At 37.4% G+C, this 24,667-nt stretch overlaps 2 protein-coding genes and 1 pseudogene across 4 annotated transcripts; all 3 read right to left on the bottom strand.

The window, feature by feature from the left end:
* LOC116255401 (GTP-binding nuclear protein Ran1B) lies at positions 1–4,664 on the bottom strand. Its single transcript, XM_031631201.2, has 8 exons — positions 4,508–4,664; positions 3,906–3,975; positions 3,678–3,734; positions 2,734–2,851; positions 1,748–1,837; positions 1,423–1,602; positions 1,240–1,317; positions 1–336 (listed from the first exon to the last, which is right to left on the bottom strand). Exons 1-8 carry the CDS (start codon positions 4,508–4,510, stop codon positions 267–269), a joined length of 666 nt encoding a protein of 221 aa, XP_031487061.1. The 5' UTR covers positions 4,511–4,664; the 3' UTR covers positions 1–266.
* A 3,902-nt stretch (positions 4,665–8,566) lies between these two features.
* On the bottom strand, positions 8,567–13,488 carry LOC116255469 (laccase-14-like). Of its 3 annotated transcripts, XM_031631300.2 has the most exons (7): positions 13,315–13,488; positions 12,950–13,101; positions 12,000–12,299; positions 11,662–11,906; positions 10,547–10,672; positions 9,351–10,286; positions 8,567–8,888 (listed from the first exon to the last, which is right to left on the bottom strand). In XM_031631300.2, coding segments are annotated over exons 3-7 (1,518 nt in total). In that variant the 5' UTR covers positions 12,002–12,299; positions 12,950–13,101; positions 13,315–13,488; the 3' UTR covers positions 8,567–8,679. The 3 variants fall into 3 exon arrangements, with proteins under 3 accessions (XP_031487160.1, XP_031487161.1, XP_031487159.1); XM_031631301.2 differs by having other exon boundaries at positions 12,012–13,101; XM_031631299.2 differs by lacking the exon at positions 12,000–12,299.
* A 5,494-nt stretch (positions 13,489–18,982) lies between these two features.
* Positions 18,983–24,667, bottom strand: LOC116256554 (laccase-14-like; annotated as a pseudogene).

The following is a 24,667-nucleotide window of genomic DNA, read 5'->3' as shown; positions in this document are numbered from 1 at the left end:
TAAACTAGCAAAATTTCACATAACCATTTTCTTAAGAAAAAGTATCGAGATGTTCCGCATAACAAGAATGTAAAGAGCAAGCACAAAGTATGAACTCGCAATACACTAACAAAGATCACAACAAAACTCCAGGTACATGTCTATTAAACAAAAAAGCACTAGCCTCGAGAACAAATAAGGCACAAAACTCCAGGTACGTCTATTAACAGAAAAGGACTAGTCTCGTGAATAAATAAGGCTCAGGGGACTGTCTTAGGAGCTAATCATTAATCGAGCAAATCATCATCTTCATCTGGAAGCGGCTGTGCTGCTGCTGCAGATAACTGAGCTTCTTGCCTGAAAATACAGAAAGCCCAGCAAAATAATAGTTATACAAGCAACCATAGGAAACAAACTAGTAGTTTAGGCTTGTGGTCATAATAAGATCTATATTTATGCTGCTGAATGGTTAATTTTACAACCACATGACAAGTGCACTTCACAATAACGACTGCAAACGATTTTCCCCCATTCTTCAGATAAAATTGTTTTCCATAACAAAGTTGATAGCTTTTCAGTTAACAAGCATCTTCACAATTCAATCCTTCACACACACACACACACATATTCAGAAGAAATATCATATACTAAAAAAGTATAAGCTTTTCCTACACCACAAAAGGTTAAATCTCCATAAAAATTTCACACATTCAATCTATAACCTTATCCATTTTTTGTAACATGATTCTAGTAGGCTGCTCAAAAAAGTGCGAAAACTCGGCATTTATTTTAACAGTTCTTTTCTTAATATAGGACTCGGTCAAATCCCCGTGATTCATGACTACATATGGGCAGATCATCTATCCATAAATATGCTAAAAACTGTGCATGTCAACATTTTAACAAACTATACAGGGTCGAAATTCTAGAACTTGAACACTATTAAAATCATCTGTGGAACAGAAACAATACTGCCAAAATTATTGTAGCAATTATTGGGTGAAAATTTTTTATGCAATAAGCTCAAATGCATATTTTGGGATTTCATTTTGTTAATATACACATGACAACCCAGCCATCTAAAGTCCTCCACACCAGACTTCAACCTAGATTAACTCCCAGATCCAATTCTTTTCCCAGCAGGTTCTTTTACTTCAATTGAAAGTTCCCAGTAACAAATAATCTCACATAAAGACTCCCTCCATCAAAGGTACAAAAAAAAAAAATATAAATAAATAGATAACAGCAAGAAAGACTTACTCTCTTTGTGCTGCAAGATCAATCTCTACTTCTGGTGGAGCAAGTGCAGGTGACTCAACAAAATGCAAGTTAGGATCTCTGTCAAGGTGTCATCCATTAGAATCACACATCAAAAAGAATGAAGAAGACTGCAGTAAAACACACATACAGAGAGGGAGAAAGAATAAGCGCTTCATTTCATACCCGGCGAGCTTTCTGGCAAGGTAGAGAAAAGGTTTCTCAAAATTGTAATTGCTTTTTGCAGAAATCTCATAGTACTGAAGGTTCTTCTTCCTATGGAAGGTGACTTGCTTTGCCTTCACCTGTCTGTTCTTCACATCAACCTTGTTACCACATAAAACTATAGGAATATTCTCACACACCCTGGCAAAAAAAAAAAGTATATAGTCAGGTATACAAACCCTAGTTTTGATTGTGGTGTGTTTGCTAACCGCTAACATATGTGTGGGAGTATCCATGTTGTCTATGTGCCAGTGAATGAAACAAGACACTAATCTCTTACACTTACCGACAAAGATCTCTATGCCATGTTGGAACATTCTTGTATGTTAAACGAGCAGTTACATCAAACATGATAATGGCACATTGCCCATGGATGCTGCACGCAAGAAATGAACAAATCTGATTAGAGAACAAACATGTTGTTATTGAAAAATATGCAGAACATAACCACTAAAAGAATCAATGATTCTGTTAAGAACTTCATATTATTCTAAGTGTCTAACTACTCTCATTTAGCATTGTTGCCTGGTCCTGTTATAATGAGTTTCTCTGTTTAAAACTACAATGTACTGACTGAGTGTTTCAACACAGAGTCATCCAAAATTGAAAAAAAAAAGCCAGCAAATGGTGGCATCAAAATATAATGGATAGAGAATTTGAGGACAAAGTGGATCCGGGCCAAAAAAAAAAAAAATGGTGGCACCATTGATGATAGAGATGAATGGCAACAGAGAAGACAATGAAGGTGGTGGTGGTGATGGGTTAGTAGCAGCGGCATTTGCAATGGTGATCTTGGGCAGTGGAGGTGCTGGCATGGCAGGGGCCAACTGTAAACTTATGGGGAATTGCAGTGCAAATATCATGAAGCCTTAGCAATAGCTAAATAGGCTTTTAATGCAGAATACTCAATCTAGTAAGCTATAGGCACCGATTAGTTATATAAACAATTATGAAAAAGCTTTTTTTTTTTGTCAAATCTAATGTCATGTTGATAATCACACGACATCCTAGCATGCTTTCTTACGGTAAAAATACTACATCTTGGGTGTGTGTAACTTCCTACTAATAAGGAGGTAGGACAACCAACTATATCATGGTAAGTACTCACGTGATACACATCAACGACATACATATTAGTGCACACATGACAATTGTCCTTTCCTAAAAGAGTCCATTTGATAAATACTGCAATATAAAGGGTCTTAAATTGCAAATTTGACTTTCATATCCCATCTAAAAGTCTTAAAATAGAGATAGCAAATTGTTACTTACTAGTATCCATCCCGAAGGCCACCAAACTTTTCTTGTCCTGCAGTGTCCCAGCAGTAAAACCTAATTTTACCACAATTTGTGAAGAAGTCCAATGGATGAACCTCTACGCCAATTGTTGCTGCACGAATTTTAAATTGTTAATAATTCAGGTAACCAACTGAGTAATATGTGTATGTGAGTGCCATATTTGCTTGCTATCCTAGGCTTAATCCAAGCAATGGCTGCAAACTTGCATTGTAGGGCCACTAAACGTCATATAGAAGCTTTACAAAATAATAGCATAATAAGTAGAACTCAAGGTTGTATACTAAGTAGAAACTCACAGTGATTTTCCATAGCTTCAAGTTTGAACATCTCAAATTCTCCAAACGAATTGGAAGAATGTATGGGTGGATAAAATTTGACATTTGGAAAACAGATCTATGTTAGGATTTTTGAGTGTTTGTTTAACATAATTCACTAGGAAAAGAGTTTCCATTAATCAAGGAAAGCTTCCCTCACGGCTGTTAGGCACATTACTAATGCATACATGATGAGCAGAACAACAAGCCGTTTGAGTACATCTAGCAATAAAAAAACTATTTTCTATCACCTTTTGCCACTAAAAAATGGCCATGGTACCAAAAAACAATTAAAGAACTGAAACAAACTTGTAAAAAACTATTTCTCTTTTAAACATCCACACAAGGTCATAACAAGATTTTCAAGAGGTTATGTTACCATGCTATAACACAACATATAAGTGACATGATTCAAAGCAGAGACGGCATAGTAGCAGTTCAAATCAAGGAATGGAGTTAATCTTCTGATCCAAAAGATTACGACTATGAGATCGAATAAGCAAGTAATAAGTGTATGTGAGTGTCTGCCACACCATTCGTTGATGCAAGTAGCATTGCTCTGTATTATGCTCCCAGTATTGAACAGAGAAAAAAGGAACTCACGCTCATATTTCTTCTCAAACTCTCCGGTAAGGTGCCGCTTAACGAAAGTTGTCTTTCCTGCAGACCCACAAAGCAAAGAGGAAAATGTCATACGACAAGTTCATGGACGGCTAGGAGCAAGCATAAGCTAAAGGAAGAAACGAAGCAAAGGAACAAAGGAACCGCTAGTCCCTAACTTCCGGAAATAAAAGACATGGTAAGGAAACGTCTGATAAAGTAAAGACGCACCAGTTCCGCCATCACCAACAATGACCAGTTTGAAGTTTGGATAATCAACCTGCTGCTGGTTCGGCAAAGCCTGGGGAAAAAAAACATAACGCAAATTATTATGGATCAAATAAACCACAAAAAAAGAAGTCTAATAAAATGAGCTGACCAGCATCGAAATAGTTTGGAGGCAAACATCCATGGCAAAGAAAGACAACCATCACCAATAAGGGGAAGGAATACAGAGCACAGGACAAGGAAAAGCAAAATAAAGGCAGAACCACCATCAGAAACCAAAAGAAACAACAGAAATCAAGAAGACGCACAGCGATATCAATCACCAACAACAGGGAAAACAGGATCACGTCATTATCAATAACCAAAAGAACACAGAGCGAAACACGAAGAAGACCCAAGAGAAAGAAAAACACATAGGATAGAAGGACGGAGACTGTCAGAACAACAAGAAGAACACATGGAAGAGGGAGGTCAGCATGCTAAAAACCACACAGAGCATAAGCATAAACCCGCTGTGTGAAACGAATCAAAACAAGAAATGACCATATCGACACGAGAACGGGAGCCAAGACCAACATGCTCGTTCAAAGAAGAGCAAGACCTACCATGTCTTCTCCGAGTCTCCTCTCTTTCTGTGCGTCAAGAAGAATGGGACCGGCGGGAGATTTGCCCTTATAGATATGAGGGAGAGAGAGGAAAGAAAGGATTTGGTGTCGCCGCTCTCGCCACCCATGTATATATAGAGATATATTTCACGCTTCGAAAACAGGGAGCCCTTTGTAGCTTCGATTCCACGCGGCCTTATTTGTAAGCAAATACTGAATAATATGTTGGCATCATACTTTGAAGGGGATCTGAACTTTTTCTTTGAGATTTGTAATTAGACTATGACGGTTTCCACCATAAAAATATGATACGTTTCAAGTTGTACTTACTATGGAGATATCATACAAAGATAATATACAATTCGACATTGACAAGTTAGATGCTTTAAAATGCTGAAGTTCATACTATCGTTTACTCTAAACACGTGGGTGAGGCTGCTGCCATTCGAAATATATTGAACAACTTAAAATCTATGAGTCCTTTGAAGCTGTAGAATCCTATATAAACATTGAAAACGACAGCGTTTTCACTTTGTAAGGCGTGGTGATGGTTTGACTAGAGCAACTTTTTGAGAATTTTCCCAAGAACATGATTTGTGTGATTAATCGGCAAGGTCTCTTTGCAAGGAAAAAGAGGTTTAGAAAATAGCGTGTAGTTAAAGCTATGAATGGGGAGCTGTTTATGACTTGACGATTTACCATAAATGGCGATCTGCCAGGCCACTGGACGGTTTTCCATGCAAATTGTGCTCCCATCGCCCTCTCATGCCAAGCTACATCGACTGTGTCACACCTCTTCTAATGTTTTTATAAATACTAATTTAACAAAAAAGTTCAAGCTCTTTCCCAGAAACATGTTGATTTTTCTACTACTAAAAATTTAAATTTGATGTCACAAGAGATTCATTTTTTTATTACTATAAAAACATGTTAAACTAAAAAAAAAAGACTTAATGTACCAAAAAAAATATTTTAAACGGCATATGAACATTTTTAGGTGTTTATAAATACTAATTCGACATAAAACATGCCTTCCTTCAAGTTGTTTTTAAGAAAAATGTTGATTTTTCTACTATTAAAAATTTGATGTCACGAGAGCCGTTCATTGTGATTATTACTACAAAAACATGTTAAACTCAAAAAATGGCTTAGTGTATCAATATCTATATGGTCAGATTATACTAAAGAAGTATTTTATCAATCAATTATGAGTGACCTAGTTTTTGTCCCTGACCTAATTAGCAGACCCTCATATGCTAAACCTAATGAGAATCGGTCTCATTAATTTTAAAGAGATCAAATGGTAGCCATTAAGTGAAAAAATATAAGCAAATTATTTTTTAAAGGAACTGGAAGAAACAAGGTGTCTCAATTAAGGACACTCGTTTGTGTGAACGGACCCTGTTCCCAGGGATGAGCAAATAGATTCATCTCTATCAATCTGAGATCCTGAACTGTGTTGGTGTCTTCAATTTGTGTTGGTGTCTTCAATTTGGTACTATGTGTTCTGCCTATTTTTAAGGCTCAAAAGTATAGTGGAATTGAACGGTAAACCAGCTTTCTTTCAAACTAAGGCTAGACATCAGGCTCCGCCCCTGCTGGGTACTCGGTATTCGGCCCAACTCAGGCCCAAGCCCTGAAAATAAGGAACCGGGCTGGCCCGACTCCTTATCGAGCTGGCTTCAGGGCCTATAAACCCGATTTGAGCTCAATAATTTATTTTTTAAAATTTTAATTAATTTATATATATATATAATATTTTATATAATTAATTATATATATATTATTTTATATTAAAAATATATTTTTAAGATTTTTTGAGTCGGGCCGAGTCCGAACCCGGTTTTTGGATGTCAAGTCGGCTTGGGCCTACTAGTTATCGAGCTGAGCCAGGCCGAGACTTATTCCAAACCCATAGTCCAACCAGCTCTCCAGTGCTCATTGACATAAATCTTCACACATGAAAAAGAAAATGATTAGTCAAAAATGTGTTTACAAAAATAAAAAGGAAAAAAAAAGTAATTAAAAATAGTACATTTTCAGTCCCGTGGAAAATGAATGTATTCTAAAAAAGAAAAAGTTGCCCGTCTTTTTTTTCTCTCTCTTTAATTCCTTTTGTTCCGCTAGGTGGTTGGAGCGGCGGGCCGTTGGCGTACATCAAATTTTCTCCTCCCCTATTAATTTCCGTCTTTTTTTTTTTTTCCGTTCTTCAAGTATCATTTTCCTTCCGAGTGGTTCAAACTTGGTGGAAGTTTTCAAGTAAATATGTTGCACAAATATCTCCGTGTGTAATAAGATTACCTCGAAATATGTTTTTCTTGTTCGGACTTCGGATTCAATCATTCATGTTGTTCGTGCCAGATTTGCTTGGAAAGCTAGGTTAGCGTCAGTGTTCCTCAATGACCTTTTAGTTGAATTAATTGTCAATCCCTTAAAATTATTAATAAATAAAGAATAGGACAGAATATAAAAGGGTAATTTAAAAGTTAAAACTATGAGTTCTGAAACTATTTAGAAACAAGTATAAGATATTTGGTGTACATATGACGCTTGTGCCTTTAATCCGTTGAAAAGTGTTCAAAACATTATATGGTACATGGCACACTCAGTGAATCAAATCGACACCACTTGTAATCAAATGGATTAATTTAAAGGTCTCTCCACCATTATATGCAAAGAAATGAAGAATGGAAGCAAAAAATTGCAGCAATATACTTCTTCGGGTAAGCAACATTCAAGTTAAAAAATGTATCCTGAATCTGCCCAAGTGCCAAAATATGTCAGATGCTTGAAAGGATAAATATATATGATCAGCAACATTGGAAGGGGGCCTAATATCAGTAAGGTTCGTGAAATTAATTCTGCTTTCTCTGGGGTTGCACTATCTCTAAAGAAGAGTTTATGTGATGTGAGTTGTAAAAGTAAGTAGTTAATGAAGAGGAGTGCTTGAGATTATTGGCGGTTGGGAGCCAAGGAGTTATATAGTGAAAGCTTATAAGGGAGGATATGGTCATTTAAGATTAAATTTGGATCCTTATCTAATTAGATCATTGTCATCTTAATTCTCTTATTGTGATGATAATATTGATTTATCGGGAAATCAAGCATACACGGGATTGGATACAATAATGGTTGGCAATGGGGAAAGTGATTATGTGCACAACTCTTGTACGCAAAAATTTGTACACAGGGGTGCATAATGATAAAAATATCCTTACTTTTAAGTAAAAAAAAAAAAAGACGTTTTTTAGGAGGACAAAAAAGAAAAAATTATAAGAAAGTTTGAAAGTTTAAAGTATGTGTATTTTTTATAAAAATTTTTGATAATGCTCCAACCCTTTTCTTGTTCCTTTCCGGTATATTTGTGCATGGAATAGTAAGTCGCTACGCATTGGCCAAATGGAGATTTACCGGTTCGGATTCAAAGAAAGCCATTTATTTTAAAAAATATTTTACATTTACCTCAACTGGTCAATCATTTGATCTCAATTGGGTGTCTTGGTTCAGACAGTGATTGTACTTTTGAATTCACTGCATCTGAATTTTTTTTTTATCGAGGATTGGTAGTTGGCAAGGGTGTTGCTTCGGGGACCAAAAACCCGAACTCTATCCGGTTCGTGTTAGGCCGAAGTCCCATGGCGATCGATATGTGGTCTGTGTTTGCTGGATCTTATTGTGCTGCCCTTTGGATCGAAGACTGGAATTTTGTCGGTCAGGGGTCCACTTCGCGGTTTGGATGCCTAATTTATAATCATCTGCATGCCAACAGTTCACACAGGGGCTCTGCTTTTCTCCCCTGTTGATCTCAGTCGATTCTTACTTTAACGTCCTCCTCTGTGTCCTTGAAAAAGTAAAGTTTTCAATATGAATTATCCAATTCTTGACTTTTCTTACCCGTTGTTGGTCGATTTCATTATCCAAATCATTTTACTCCATTGTTTTCTCTTTTCTGCTTATTGGGTGGTTAAGTTTCTTGCAGAAAAGGACATAGAGAGCTACAGAGAAGGACTGCTTTCATACGGAGCAGCACTAAACGATTGTGCTGAAGAAGACGCACTCTGGGTGTTGAATTCTCGGCTTGTTGAAAAGTTGTGAATGGAGCTCTTATTGGCTTAGAAGAACAACTAGATGTCGTGTCGATGGAGTAACAATCCATAATTTCACAAACAACTTTAGTTCTGCATAAACATTTGCCTACGCTTCTCGGGATCTGCAGGAGCCTGTGGCCTCTTTTGGATGAGCTCTGCATTAGAACATTGCGGCATGTAGGTTGGTGGAGGCAGCATGCTCGTTTCGGGCGTCGGACCGTCCATGACCACAAAAACTCCTAGCATTCCCCAAACATAGTGGTTGTCCAAGTGGCAGTGAAGTAGCCAAACACCTGTTTGCAGGAGATAAATAAAGCAGCGTTCTCTTTGAAAACAAGAATGTTGTTGGAACTATATAGCAGGAGAAAAAAGAAAGAAAGAAAATCAGTTTGTAGCATTAGCTAGCAAGATTTTCCTACCAACAAAGACACATGTATCAAGTTGCTGCCAACTTCTGTTTTCTGTTCATATGTGTGGTTATTAAACTGATTACCGGAACCTTTTTTTTTTTTTCTATAATTCATGAATTCCGTTCATCTAAAGGATTATCATTGAATCTTCCATAACTTGCCAGTAGTTTCTGCATCCATGTCATGCTAACACTAGGGATGTTCATGTAGATGATGTAAGGAAAGGTTTAAAAATGACTCTTAACACGTCTAGTGAAAGGACCTAAAGTTCCAATGGAACTGACGGGAGAAAAGCAAAAGATAAGCAGGGCAAGAAAACAGATCAATGAAAGAGAACTATGGTACCTGGATTTTGTGCTCTGAACCTTACAGCAACCCATCCTTTGCTTGGAACTCCAACTGTGTTTTCTTCTGGAGGGTCAACCAAGTTGTAGGACAATGGATCCTTTTCAGGATCAAAGTTTCCATTACCCCGCCCAACAACATAGAAACTGTGCCCATGCAGGTGAACAGGGTGACTCGCTGGTGCAACCAAAGTCGTTGACTGCAGCACAAGCTCAACTGTGGTGTTATACTCCAAGACCACCACCTTTGTTCCAAGCTTTGAAACTTCAAGTTCCTCTGGCAGAGTATCATCTGTAAAATTAAACAAGTAGGGTGGAAATCTAGGAAAATCACTGGAATAGATGCCTCCGATCCCATAGTAATATGCTTCAAGTATGTCAATACTTGGGTCAATGAATGATATGTTGTTCATACTGGAAGCAAACCTAGGGTTGCAGGTGCAATTAACACATGGGTTGTTATTCACTGATAAGGTAAAGGTAAAGTTAGAATCAATCTCTCTTGGAACATCAACCGGATGATCTTGTGATGCCAGGCTTCTTTCAAGCAGAACATAGTCAAATGCTGCTGTGGTATCATTTGAAAGCGGTAGAAATGGGAAGGGAATGGAAGCGTTGCTGGTGGAGTTGTAGCCTTCATATTCAACAATCGCAGTCGTGATATTGCCATCAAAGTGGCCTTCTTTGGCGATGGCGTAAGGACGGGCAGCCATATAGTAATTGCCTTGTGATTGGTCAGCTTTCACAATAATATCCATTGTCTGCCCAATATTTATTACCACAAAATCTCTATCAAATGGCTTGAGGTAGTAGCCATCTCTACCAACGACTGTGAGCGTGTGATTTGCTATAGTAAAGAAGTGACTGTCGATCATGGCGGCATTGACTAGCCGGAAAAGGTATGTCCTTCCCACTTCCACTTGAAACCGACTTGTTTCTGCGAAAGAGGAAGCCATTAGTTGATGACAGTACAGTAACGTAATCACGAAATATAGGCGAATCCCTATATATACGTGATCACCATTGCTTTTAATGAATTCAACCTGCATACAAATGGATGAAACATCCAAAATTTTTAAGATTCAAAACAAATGTAATTGTAATTGGATCTGAAAGCATACAGGATTTGATGGGATCAGTAGTTTTTTTTGTTCATTTATCAGGGTATTGACGAAGATGCATCCAGTTTGTACTTACCTGCATCTGAGCATGGAGAGTCACCTGGTTGGCCATTCAAGGTGAAAGCGTTAGACTCGGGGACGTCGCAGCCAGAAGCCATCGAATCCATGAACATGTCCATCATATCGCGTTTCCACCATTCAGCTAATGAAATGCATTTTGAAAATTGGATCAGGAGACGACAATGTGACCTCTATAATTAGTTCAAATTAATCAGTAAGAAGTTAAATAGCATCGTTTCCTGCAAAGATGCTTACGCATGTACTGTTATTACTTAGAGTGATCGATCACCTCCATCTCCAATATATCTGCTTCATCTCCCTCTCTCTCTCTCTCTCTCTCTCTCGCTCGCTTATATATATATATATATATATATATATATATATATATAATGATACCTTGGAGGGACGACAACATTATGATATTAACCTTCAAAAAAATGAAAACCAGAATTGTTTTTATACCATTTCATTATTTTCTATTTCGCACATGAAGTTTCAGTCAATTGATCGACTAATTCAGCCGTATCAGTTATGAATTAACAAACCGTATCATTATATTGATTGTTAAAAAAAGGAAACACATAAATTGGTTTAAACAGAACGTTTATGAATATTGATAATTTAACAAAATAATCAATGGTGTTGAATCGAACTAAATCTAGAAGCCAATGTTGGTGCTTGTCATTTTCATTTTCCACGATGAAATGAATGAAATCCGTATATGACAGCCATAATAAGCGTACAGCTTCGGTGCTTTTCATGAGTTGATTCAAACGAAAGTACAACGCCGAGTAAATTTTGGTCACTGAGTATCCAATGTTGTAAAAGTAGATTCATAAACTGAGCCGCCAGGTTTGTGGATTCCGAGAATCGGTTTATTCAGCTGAATCGGTCTTTAAATAGGTCAAAATTATTTTTGAAATGCATGTAAAAATTATTTAAAGAAACCAAATACTTAAAATATAAATTTAAAAAGAATAGTTAAAGGCTGATAAGTACTGGCACCCTTAATTGAATCGGCTAGTGAATCGAATCGGTTTGTCATTGGAGTTTGCAGATCATTAATCCAGCAAGATTGATTGACGTTTTCAATTGAAAATGCAACTGGTAGAAGGAGATGAAAAGTGGTACCTATGACGACAACAAATTCCTTGTCTGGTTTTGGAAACGGGTAAGTGGTTCCGATCTTGGGGTAGACGACGATGGCGCCATGAACGGTGGCACGAGTCCACTCGCTGTGAGCATGATACCAGATAGTCCCTTCCTCGGTGCTGAAGAGCAGAGTGTAGGTGAAATTCTGTCCTGACTGAACGCTGCACATTGTTATGTGCTGCGTACCGTCCGACCACGGATTCCTCGGCTGCTTCAGTCCGTGCCTTCATCAATTAACAACAGTTTCCGACGATCAGAAATTAAGATGATGATGTCTCCTTATCACTGCTACAGAGCGGACAAAGCACACAACCCACATGCTTACGCACTGTCGCAGTGTATGTATGCAGTGAGACTTCTTTTCCGTTTGCAAAACTCTTTATGGTCTACATGAGGAACTCTCGGCACTCAGATTGAGAGATTTCTCCTCTGTCAGAGCTGTGTCGACGCCTAATTGAAACCTGTTCTAGATGTCAACTAATCCAATGCTTCTCTTCATTGCGCATTAGCATTGATTTTTTTAATAAAAACTCTAAGAATAAAAGCTGTTCTTTCCTTTTTAGATTCAGATATATTTGGGAAACTAGTCATATGCAATGGACTGCTTTCTCCCGTTCCTGTTCATTGTAAAAGAACATTAGAAGATGCATCCTTGAAATTTTAGGTTCAGAAAAATTAATAGCTTTAATTTGTTCGGATAAAATAAAGAAGCTTTCTCTCTATATATCTTTCTAAATGTACTACTTGGAACTAGAAATATAAAGCAAGGATCATGGTAAAATAATAGAGGATATGAAGATATTTACCCTTCGAAATTCTAGACTGAGAAAATAATTTTTTGTTTATTTCTTTAAACGCGGGTTGTTTTCAAAAAAAAAAAAAAAAACTTTCGTGGATTTTGCCTCTATCTCTCTAAAAGTACTACTTATAAGAGCTACAAATATAAAGTAAACGCTTGAACAGTTAAATAACATACATTTGTCTAGCCAATCGATGAACCAGAAATAACATAATAATATCCCGTCACGTCGCAGAATCATGAGCACCAAAAGGACTTCACAAAATTCCACCAGTTCTACGAACACACAGTGCACAAGATCGTTGGTAGATCTGAAATGGTTTTTAGGTAGTTTAAATAAAAAAAGTCTTTTTTTAATAAGAAAATGTTTCTTTTCTTAATTAAAAAATGTTTCTTTTTTATCATACGAGAAGAAGGTAGACCTGAAACTGAAATGTTTGAATAAGTAAAAGCGTCATCGATTGGTACCAATGGATGGTGACCGGATAGGGAGCCTGGTTATACGCATTGATTACCAATGTGTCACCCTTGTTCACGTATAAAGTAGGCCCGGGGAACTGGCCATTGACTGTTAATATCGCCTTAGTCTCACAAAGTCTTGTGAATGGAGTTGGAGCCACCTGCAACAACAAATGATTCACATTAGAAGCACTTTCTGGACATGGATTTGTTAGTTTTTAGTTTGTGATTGTGATTCGAAGAAACTGCACCCGAGAGACATTTTCGCTTGCCTGACAGTGTAAAACTCCGAAACTAGTACCACTACCCCCTTCGCTTGACGAGAATCTAATTATAACCAGGCATCAGTAAGAGTGTGGAATTAAACTACTTACAACCAAGTCTTGGTAGTGAGTCGTAGCCCTCACGGGCAACTTCAAAATCGAAAGAAGAAGGAAGAAGAAGAAGATCAACTCCATTCGCATAGGAACTTCAATGCGGCGATCGAGCTTCAGACGGTCGGTCTTTTCTTCAGTTGCAGATTTCATGGGGAAGTGCACTCTATAGTCGACCACATAAGGTGCTCATAAATATGCATGCAAATATGGTTACATAAACGCATATACACACTCAGACCTTTGCCCTGTGGTGGTGGTTGCACCTTTTACCACGTGGTGGGTGCATGCCATCAGCAAAACAACCGGTCACCGGTGACCATTATGCTGGTCAACTTAAATTGACATCAAAGTGAAATGTCGATTTCTAGAACATGGACATGGACATGACATGCAAGTGGACATGACATGAAAGTGAAATGTCGATTCATACGACAAGGATAGAATGCAAGCACATGTGAACTTGTTTAGGTTATTGTCCATCCTGACTCGCACACATTTCAATCACAGAATTAATATTTCATAATCATTTACTTATTTAAACATTAGAGAGGTCATTTGACCGTAGAAACACTTTGTAATTGTCTCATAAATCAGTTTCAATTTTTAAGATAAATTTATTGAACACTAGAACTATTGCTTCATTAATCTACTTTAATCTTTAAAGCAGATTCATGAGATGAGATGCTTACAAAAATGTCTATACTACCAAACTACTCCTAAAAGTTACAAGTCCAAATATTAGTGTCCTTTAACAAAAAATTTCTAGCTCTAGTGTTATGAGCTAACGAAAGAGGATCAAAAGAAACAAAGAAGGTCCTTATAGCTTAAGCCAAGTCGACTTGGAAGTAAGACTGATCAGATTTAAAATGAGCAACTTGTGGCCCCAACTTGTATATCCGAGCAGATTAGTTCGCATCCGAACTTATATATATGCGGCTAAGAGAAAAAGATTGCAGTGAAAAATATTCCTTCGGGGTCAAATTCAATTATAGGAAGTCTGTGCAATTCTGATTATATCTGAACTAACAAATGAATCATTGGAAAGATGCGTTGAAACAAACTTATACATGAACCAAAAAGATGAGATTTTGCATTACATATGAAAAAGGTTGCTAAATCAAAGAAATTCAAACTAAGATTATATAAGTCCCTGGGGGACAAATGTATATTAACATCGAGGTGGGGCAAATTACTTGATTCAGAGCATAAGTGCATGGAAGCCACGTGATGGCGTTTATGGTGTGATTCATTGAATCGGTAACCACCAATTATTGCATCTACCAACACTTTTCACTACATCACTTTGTACCGACGGGTGAGTAGATGAGAGGAGGTCCCCCAAACTTATGAGAGCCGAAACCCTTTTCCTTTTCCTTGTTCTGCATGTCAACTAGTGTGTGTGTGACTTTCCTCACAATTTTGACATATAGTGCTTATGCCTGCTACTCAAATTAGTGACCAGCTGTCTATCAGCTTTTTCCCCTACTTTTTCACCACCTACCTAAAATAGTTCATATAATTAAGGAAGGACCTTAGTTAAGACAAACACTTACATGTAAAGAGGGGTTATTTGAGATGCTCAAACAAGGTGTTCACAAATTCTGTTTGTCTAAGATGGTTTTTCTATGGTATGGCATCAACTTGTCTAAGTTTTGTTGTCACACCTTGCAGCAAAAATATTAGTCTTAAGATCAAGACATGTAATAGCCCAAATTTTTCATGACATGCATTAGTTTGTTGATACAGAAAGTGGAAAAAAATTAACATCAAAGCATTATCCCTTAGGTTGTTGGGACAATTGAATAGGGCTATGGTTGGTAGGCAGCCAGTTCAATTTCGAATCTCGAGACAACTTTTTATACTGCAAAAAAAAAAAAAGACACTAATATGCAAGTGGAAGCATAGCCGAATTGTCACCCCACAACATAAAAAACGAACTTGGTATTTTAAAAGGATAGGGGGATGGGTGACGTCCCTCTTGTCAGATAGCAGAATGAAATACTCTTCCTTTTCACCCAACAAATTGACATATAAAACTCGTGTTTGCATGCTCACTTAAAAAAAAAAACAGATTTTAGTTTGGTTTTGATCTATATGTTTGTATGGTGATGTAATTGGTTATTTTTTATTCTATTTCAGAAAGTGTTAAGTCAAGCGTGAGTTTGCACCTTCGCCGTAAAATAAAAAATTTGAGAGGGATAACCGTGTAAATTAGTTTTCTCGATTGATTTTTTTTTTTCAGTGGCAGTGATTTGAGAATTTTGATACAATCATGAACGCCCAATTGTTACATTTAAAAAGTTGTTCTGTAATCCTATATCAGCCGATTTTAGTTTAAGGGCCTCTTCGTATTTTTTTCTTTTTCTTGATTTTTTTTTTTAAAAAGCTCCGTCTTTGGAAAATATTAAATTTTTATTTATGCAATAACTTCCATTTATATAAAATAATTAATGAAGGGGCTGTGCTACACAATGGTGAATTCAGATAATTAGGATAATTTTTGGATCTCAGCCATCAATCTGCATGCGCACTAGCAGATCTGAGTTATCCCACATTGGACTGAAATTTTAATTCATCTTGATTTTATTTTTAATGGTAAGGCAGTTCTCACTGGTTATACATGCAGTGGTAGCATAATCATTTTTCATCTATATGCTAGTTATGATTTTTTTTCTTGTTGGAGTTCAGTTTGGAGATGATACATCTGTTGAATCGGATGTTTAAATGTCCTTTAAACTCCTAACCGTTCCCTGATCATTTGCTTCTTTCCAGTAATATTGTCAAACCATGTTGGCGCGCAGTTCTTGTGAGGGCAAGGAGAGGACAAGCCAATACAAAATTAAATCTGAAACCAAATTTTCTTGTTAATATGTGAATGAATGCGACGAAAGAAAAAATCAGTGAGGGGATGAAGACGTTGGGAGAGCTTGTTCGGGGCTGTGAGAAGGTCTGTCAACTGAATCTGCTATGAATAATCCATGCAGAATCAAGTCTAGATAACTGGTCTGTGACTTGTTGGCATTTAGGAACGATTTTCTACTTTTTCTAAATTCCTCAGTTAACTGACTTTCAAATTTTAAACCATCTCCCATTTTCTTTCCCTGAAGCATGCCTCTTTGAATCCCATGGTATAAACTTCAGTGTCGATTTCAATGGCTATGGAGAAAAGCAGGAGGTAAGTTATAAATTTTCTTTTGAAAGGAAATTTTCTTCTACCTCTTTCTACATATTCCATACTTGGTCTTTGCACTTGCTAATCTGTTTTTCTCCCATCTTTCATTTGGATCTCACAGAGCTTGTCAGCTTCACCCAACTGGCATGACTAGACTGCTGGAATTCCTTGCCAATTTGTTTCCTCTAATCTTTCTTTTGGATCCCACAGTCCTCTCAACAGTGCCACAGATCTAGTGAGTAACACCCTCAGGAATCAATACATGGCAACAATCTGGCCCGACCAGTTAGCTCTTTTGGTGAGAAAAAGAGAAAGAGAAAGGACAAGCTAACTATCTATGGTAGCGTGCGTTTAGAAGGAGATGTCTTCTTTCATGGCACACGTTTAGATTTCTACCATTCATTGCGTGAGAGAAAGTTACGTGCGCCCGAGCGTACCGTGCACAGTAAAGGAGGGAAGGACATTTAGGTAATTTATTAAAAAAATCCTCTACAGTTTTTTTTATTTTTTTTTCAACTTTAATTTTGTCTTTACAAAAAGTTTTGCTTTTCAATGTAAGTTGAGGACATTTTAGTCATTAATCATATTGGTGTACTAAAAATTATGCATTAATATGGCACATATAACCAGGTTTCTGGTTGTGGAGCTTCTAGCTATGGAACTATGGTGAAGATTTGACGTGTAAAAATAAGTAAAAATAGTGAAAGATACTTGGAGCGTTCCGTGTGTATATCATGTATATTTATGATAAAAATATGAGTCTAGGACTCCTAAAAATTCAGCTTTCGGTAAGCCATGCAATTTCTAATAAATGCAATTACAAGTAAATAAATGCAAAATGTCAAAATTTATAAGACAAAAAGAAGCATGAAAAATATTAGTATTTATAAGCAAGATTTTGTAAGACTTTAAATATTAATGGTGCCAGTTTTCTCAGCTTGCCAAATCCGATTTGAACATAAGATTAATTCATTGTTTTCTTTTTTAAATCTTATATTTTCTTGTGTTCTAGGTTCATCCGTATGGTTGGATTTATAAAAAACAATTTAAAGCACTTAGATCAGTAATCAAGTAGATAATTGATCCCAGATCGGCTAGTTTTGAGAAATCACTTTTTCATTAGATCTGATTTGCAATTATTCATGTTGATCACTCCTCATTTTGTGTTCTCGAATTCCAATATTTCTTTGTAATTTAAGTTACATTGCCATTCCATCCGTCGTCTCCAGCTTTCTAATCAGTAGCTGGATATCTCTGTTTCTCGACTAGCTGGTTCAGGAAGTAAAATCAAAAGAAGTACAAGATGTGCATAGCTAAAGGAAACGCCATCTTTCTTTCTCATTCTCGCATGAAATTATCAGGGCGATTAATGCCTAACAAATGCAGATTGCCATGTATTTTACAAGTATTAGTTGAGATGTGCTCCTACAATAAGTGCTCACATCTGCAAATTATCTGAAGGTTAAAAGTCTGTGGACTGGAGGGTAAGCCTTATTGCATCATGGTTTATTTGGAAATGATCAGGTGGGCTTTAATTAGCTGTAAATTGGGAGATGGCAAGAAATTAGTTCATTTCTGGGCTGAGAGTTGCGGTTTTGGCATTTCTTGTTGAAGCAGAGAATTTGATTAATAATAGTCAGCGGAGGGATGTGCTGATGGAGCAGGTTGTCGTGGAATTTGGTTATGGTTATCTTCGCAAGCGAAGAAACCCATGGATATGCCACATGGTAAGGAATACATCATTAGAGAATGAAGAAGATAAGCTAAAGTGGGGACGGGTGAAAGCAGAACCTCCACAGCGCAGAGCGATCTATGGTGGGGTTGGTCTGGGAATGTGATGCAATTCCCAGAGCTGCCAAGTGATTCTTTGCTCAAAATTTATTTTAAGTTAAATTTAAACATCTTAATATATTTGTAGAAACTATTTTGATCCAACATGCTTTGAATAAAGTTGTTTTCATGAAAATTGTTGATTTTTCATTATGAAAATGATAATTTATGGGAGCCATTCATTTTAGCATATCCTAAAAACACTACGAACACCCAAAAATGATCAACTTAATATATATTTCCATCAGCCTATCCTCAAGATCATATTGGTAAGGTTATATTTAAAAAAAAAAGAGCATTTTGAATATCATATTTAAAGGGTCTATGTTTCTACCAATCACTACTCTCTCTCACACACACATATATATACATATATAATACGTAACGGTGACCTGGAACACAATTTCCACTAATTAGGGATGACATTCAATACGAAATCGATTTTAAACTTGAAGGCAATGAAAAACTGTTATTTGAAAAATTACAAAGTGGATTGAGCAAATTCCTTTATTGCAAAGGGAACTGAGGGAATGGAAATAAGCAATGATAGGACATTGTGTGGTAAATTCCTTTCAACTTCATACATTTATTGCTTAGGGAACTGATCATATTCCAGTTCCTCCTAGAAAGGAATCATGCAAATCTTGGAGAATCCAACCCAACAACATCTGCTACTGCATCTGAGCTTTTCAAAATCTTGACACAACTGGCAGTAATCATTCAGATATCACGTCCCCTTCATGCTGGTCAGGTTGATCAAAGGGCTTGGTCATGAGCCCCGCATCTGAGCACTTGGGCATGCCTGTCGGTGGAGGTAGAAGACGGGCTTCATCTGTTTCACCATCCATTACTATGAACACTGTGGTCATCCCCCACGAGAAATGGCGTTCCAAGTGACAATGAAGCAGCCATACACCTATACGCAAAAATTTACCAATTGACGATCAAGGCAAATATATACATATATGGCCGTTGGAAGATGTAGACAGTTCATACCAAAGGCCTATCTGGTCACACAAAAAAAATTGACATTCTTTATTTCTTCTTACACATAGATCATTCAGTGTTTTGGATAAATTTTACAAGAAAAAACTTGATTTGATAATCATGCTTCTGAGCCTTTTTTATTGTTAGGAAAAACACATTTAAACATGAAAATACTTGTTCTAGCATATTTTGAGTCCTTGTTAACTTAATACATCAAAAGTCACGAGAGAGAGAGAGATTTGAAAGAATACAGAAAGGAAATTAAACGGAGAAAATTGAACTACCTGGATTATCTGCTCTGAATCTTAAAGCAGACCACCCACTGAATGGGACTCCAACCGTATTTTCCTCTGGAGGATCAACCAAGTTGTATTTGAGTGGGTCTTTCTCTGGATCAAAGTTCCCATGGCCTTGTCCAACCACATAGAAATGATAGCCATGCAAATGAACAGGGTGATAATCCCCTAAGATTAAGTTGGTTCTGCAAAACCAGCTCCACTGATGAGTTATACTCCAGCACCTTCACCCTCGTCCCACTTGTAGAAAATACGAGTTCATCTGGATAATCTTCTTCCGTAAAGTTGAACATATACGGCGGGAAACTTGGAAAATCAGTCGTGTAAACACCCTTGATGCTTTGATAGTAGGCCTCGAGTATGTCGATATGTGGATTGACAAAAGAAATGTTGTTCAAACTTGCAGCCAGCTTGTAGTCCAATATGCAGGCACTAGTGTTGCAATCAAGTTCATTCATGGACATTGTGAAGGCTAATCTAGTGTCGATCTCCATTGGGACATCAATGGGATGTTCTTTTGATGCTAGGCTTCTCAGGTTCAGTTCATATTCATATGCTGCAGTTGTGTCATTGTAGTATGGAAGATATGGGAAGGATATTGGTGAAGCCTGAGAGGAGTTATTGCCATTATATTCAACTATGGCTGTTGTTTTTGTGGCATCATAGTTTGCTTTCTTTGGTGCAGTGGAGTAAGGGCTGGCAGCCATATAATAGAGACCTTGCGATTGGTTTGCTGTTACAAGGATATCTACTGTCTGCGCTATGTTTACCAGGACAAATTCTCTATCAAACGGTTTAAGGTAGGCTCCATCTCTACCAACAACTGTGAGTGTGTGATTGGCTATGCCGAAGAACTGTGCCAAGCTCATTACAGCATTGACAACACGAAGAAGATATGTTTTGCCATGCTCAACAACGAACCGTGTTGTGTCTGCAGAAGCAGAATTAAATTCAAATCATCCAATGAAAGAAATTGAAGGAATAACCATGTTGTGTCCATGCAAACGCTGAACCTAATAAATGAAAAAGTTGCTAAAAGCTGCGTGCTTCAGGCTTTGATGAGATAACAAAAGGGCGTTCAATTTTAATTTCTTTCTTTCTGCCGCTTGTATTGCATATAAAAGATGTAGCTAAATAAAAGAAATTGAAACTGAAATTTTGATATATAAATCCCAAGCAATAAGCATCCAGCAACAACGTTAAGGAGGGACAAGTTACTTACTTGATTGGGAGCATGCATAAAAGTCACCTGGTTGGCCATTTATTGTGTAAGCATCTGATATGTTGAAATCAGTGCCACCAATCAACGCTTCTACCAACACATTCATCACATCACTTTTCCACCATTCACCTAAAATAGTTTGTACAAGAAAGGAAACATTTCAATCCCTTGAATTCTGTGTAACAAAATGGATCCAAAGTGGATGCATACTGATCAGTTAAACTATGAAGGGCACTAGGCATTCAAATTGAGTTTGATGTCGTTGCCCTCTCGTGCATCCCAGCGCACCCCCCCCCACACACACACACACACACATACACACACACACACACAGACATATGTACATGTGTGCTACAATCATTTACTCATGAAGTTCAGAAGAGTTCAACTTTTTTTAATGATCAAAACAATCAGAAATGCATCAAACTTTTATGCTAATTAATAAAATCATGGTGGACACTTGTAATAGTCGTTTGGTCTGCAATTCCTTGTGTCAGCCGCTACCTGCCAATGAAAACAAAGAAGAGCTCATGATCTTCTGATCACTAGCGGATGCAGAGGTCTCTCTTTTATGTAAGTTGGAAGGATAGTGATGTTTTTGTTTTTTATCGTATGCAGCCCTAATCCTAGCTAGCTTTTTAAGGTTGCATCAACTTCTTTTTATATATACTAATTTCCTAATTGGAACAAAATTTACGAGTGAAGATTACCCAATCGAATTCCGTCCCCCTAGCTAAGATGGGCACAGCATCTACCAAGTCATATATGCTTACATTGGACTTTTTATCAGTATGCATTTTGAAATTAAGAAAGATACACCATCACCCTGATCGTATTTGAAAACATGATAATGACACGCACGCACACACACACACACACACACAATTTTACTTTTACTTTTGATGATCATCAGCCTGATTACTGGATCTCAATGAAGAGGAAGAGAATAAAGGCGAAAATCAATATAATTTCAGCGAAGGAGCCAAACGTACCTAAAACAACAACATATTCCTTGTCTGGCTTTGGGAAGGGATAAGTGGTTCCCATCCTTGGGTAGATGACTATGGCTCCGTGAACTGTGGCGCGAGTCCAGTCACTGTGAGCGTGATACCAGATGGTGCCTTCCTCGGTTGTGAAGAGAAGAGTGTAGGTGAAGTTCTTTCCCGGTGGAACACCACACATGGTGATATACTCTGTCCCGTCTGACCACGGGTTCCTGGGCTGCTTCAAGCCATGCCTACATTTTCACATCAAGTTCTCAAAAAATCAGATCACGTTGCCACTGAATCTCCATTTCCACAGTCAGGTGGTTGATACGTGCAATCCCGGAAAATTTGCATGCACGCATGCAGAGGGACACACACATGTTCAAGCAGCTTCACTTGAAACTAAGAAAAGTACCCTTCCCCGGCACTCTCTAGTGAAACTGTTTGATCCGTCGCATGTAACTCATAATTATCTTTGCATAACATGACGTATTACTGCAGTATGCCGCTGAGGCTTTTGCGTAGAAGAAGAAGAAGAAGAAGAAGAAGAAGAAGAAGAAGAAGAAGAGAGCGGTGGAGTATGTAGTGAATTACCAGTGAATGGTGAGAGAGTAGTTGGCTTGGTTGTAGGCGTTGATGATGACGGTGTCGCCCTTGTTCACGTACAGAGTTGGTCCTGGGAACTGTCCATTGACCGTTATTATCTCCTTAGTCTCACACAGTCTGGTGCATGGAGTAGCGGCAACCTGCCACACAAGAGTATGGTCTTTATTTCATCATACTTAGCCGCAGTAATCTCCTTACTCTCACATGAAGCCTTTATTTGATCATTTTTCATCAAAAGTATGGTTTTTATTTTTAAAAAAATTATAAAAACAAGTCAAGTACGCCTAAGAAACTTTGCCTTTTTCTTTGAACGGAAGAGTTTATACGTTTAAGAGGAAGACGAAGGGTGTCTTCTTTCAAGCTCCCCAACTCTCCCATCTTTCCCATAATTTGGAAATATATTCTCTCAATCGTAAAATAGTAAATTTGCAAAAAAGAAGACTAAAAAAATACGGTTTTTACCAACGTGCTCAACTTGTCACCCATTATATTATTTTATGACTTCTGACTTATTCACTATTTAGAGCGAGCTGGTTGTTTAATATTTATTATGACATTAAATTCACCTCTGGTAAGCTTTCCCAGTGGCAACTGCTACTTGTATCGAATGTGATCGTCACAGTTAGTTGAGGGTGTAGCTGTCGGTCAAACCTATTCAAATACGGTAAACTTTTAAAAGAAATCAAGCAAGCTCGGCATGGTAAGTACTGACATTTGGCGGATTTATTAGGACAGAAAATAATATGATAACGTTGGCTATGAGCACGGCAAAAGTTAGGATAAGGTGTATTCTGTAAGGTAGAGGAAAAATAACTTGTTTTATGAAATATAAGAGAATAGTGAGGGATTTGATAATTTATTAAAAAATGTCTTCCACAGTTTTTTTACTTTTTCTTTTTTCATTTTCAATTTTTTTTTTACAACAAGTTTTCTTGTTCTATAAACTAAGGGTATTTTAATCATTAATCATACTACACATGAAAAATAGTGCACCAATATGATCTACAAGAAGTACTGCCGTTTGAATTTTATACTTCAGTCTAAAGCTATCTTTTTGTCCCATTCCAGAACTATTCAAATCTCATACGTCAGCATTTATTTAGAAAGACAATAATGGTTTGGAATTTTTTTAATTGAAGGGCTGATCAATTCAAGCAAGATATATATATATATATATATATATATATATATATATATATATATATATATATATATATATATATATAAATTTCCGGCACCTACCATATCTTTTGAAATTTCTGTAGAAGCTAAATTAAAATAATAACATTAAAGTTCATTTTTCAGATTGTAGGTGGTTCACGTCCCTCTCAACCGAACTTTCTTTGCCGTAATGGCCATGAAATTGAGGGGCGGCCAAAAGTGCAAAGAAAAGCCCAAGCAGTAGCTCTAGTTAGGACAGGACACAAACAAAAAACTCCTCGTCGGAACTGAAGCAAGAAAAGAAATCTCCTGGTTAGCGTCACTGTCTCAAAATTATCATGGCAGGTGTGCGACTGAGGTTGAAGAAGGAGGCCTGCAGGGTTTTGCCCTGATACGGATCAGCAACATCGTATCGTCATTGTTTTGTGATGTTCACAGTATCTATTTTTGTTTTCCTCTTAAGTAATAAAATGGATGCTTTCTCTTAAGTAATAAAAGGGAGGGGACCCTATCCCCTGCAGGCTTTGCATTGGAAGAAGGATGCTCACAGCTTTTTGCCATGATACGGGTCAGGAACATCAGATTCCATCAGTGCATTCTGCATGTTTGGGGTCGAAAACACCATGTTTGCATTAAAGGAAATGGAAAAATTAACTTTTGAGTTCATCGTCTTCTTATCTTAATTTTTAGTCATACTTTAGAAAACAGTAAACAGTATGAAGGATAGTACTTATGAGAATCAAACAAACAAATGGGTATCGTCATTTCGACACTATGCCCCTAAGAGTGTGGTTAATTCACAGAAAGCAAGACGTATCTGTACTTGCTCTTCTTGACGGGTGAAAACGACAAGCCAGGGCCCGTCTACATGAGTACCATGGCAAACAAACACCCTGCCGAAAGAGCCAGGCATGCAATAAATAAAAGAAGAATGGCCACTAAGAAAGCTCTTGGTTCAGATACTCACAAGCCACTCGTGGTAGTGAACTTCGGCAAGAACCGGCCGGAACAGCCGTGGCAAAAGAAGGAACCAGAGGCTTTGCAGTAGCTTCAGGACTAGTCCTCTGCGCTCCATCGTCCTTGCAGGCGT

Source organism: Nymphaea colorata, chromosome 6 (genome assembly GCF_008831285.2).
Source record: "Nymphaea colorata isolate Beijing-Zhang1983 chromosome 6, ASM883128v2, whole genome shotgun sequence".
Lineage (NCBI taxonomy): Eukaryota > Viridiplantae > Streptophyta > Magnoliopsida > Nymphaeales > Nymphaeaceae > Nymphaea > Nymphaea colorata.
This window is presented reverse-complemented; position numbering and strand designations above follow the sequence as displayed.

What these genes read in the sequence shown, in the direction of transcription:
- LOC116255401 (XM_031631201.2), bottom strand. An exon ending in GGCCTTCGGGATGGATACTA is followed by an intron (nt 1,838 to 2,733) that starts GTAAGTAACAAT and finishes TCTTGCGTGCAG; the next exon opens with CATCCATGGGCAATGTGCCA. An exon ending in GATCTTGCAGCACAAAGAGA is followed by an intron (nt 337 to 1,239) that starts GTAAGTCTTTCT and finishes CTGTATTTTCAG; the next exon opens with GCAAGAAGCTCAGTTATCTG.
- LOC116255469 (XM_031631299.2), bottom strand. Translation starts at nt 13,467, where the DNA reads ATGAAATCTGCAACTGAAGAAAAGACCGACCGTCTGAAGCTCGATCGC. An exon ending in CTCACTACCAAGACTTGGTT is followed by an intron (nt 13,102 to 13,314) that starts GTAAGTAGTTTA and finishes TTGTTGTTGCAG; the next exon opens with GTGGCTCCAACTCCATTCAC. An exon ending in CTCTCCATGCTCAGATGCAG is followed by an intron (nt 10,287 to 10,546) that starts GTAAGTACAAAC and finishes CCTCTTTCGCAG; the next exon opens with AAACAAGTCGGTTTCAAGTG.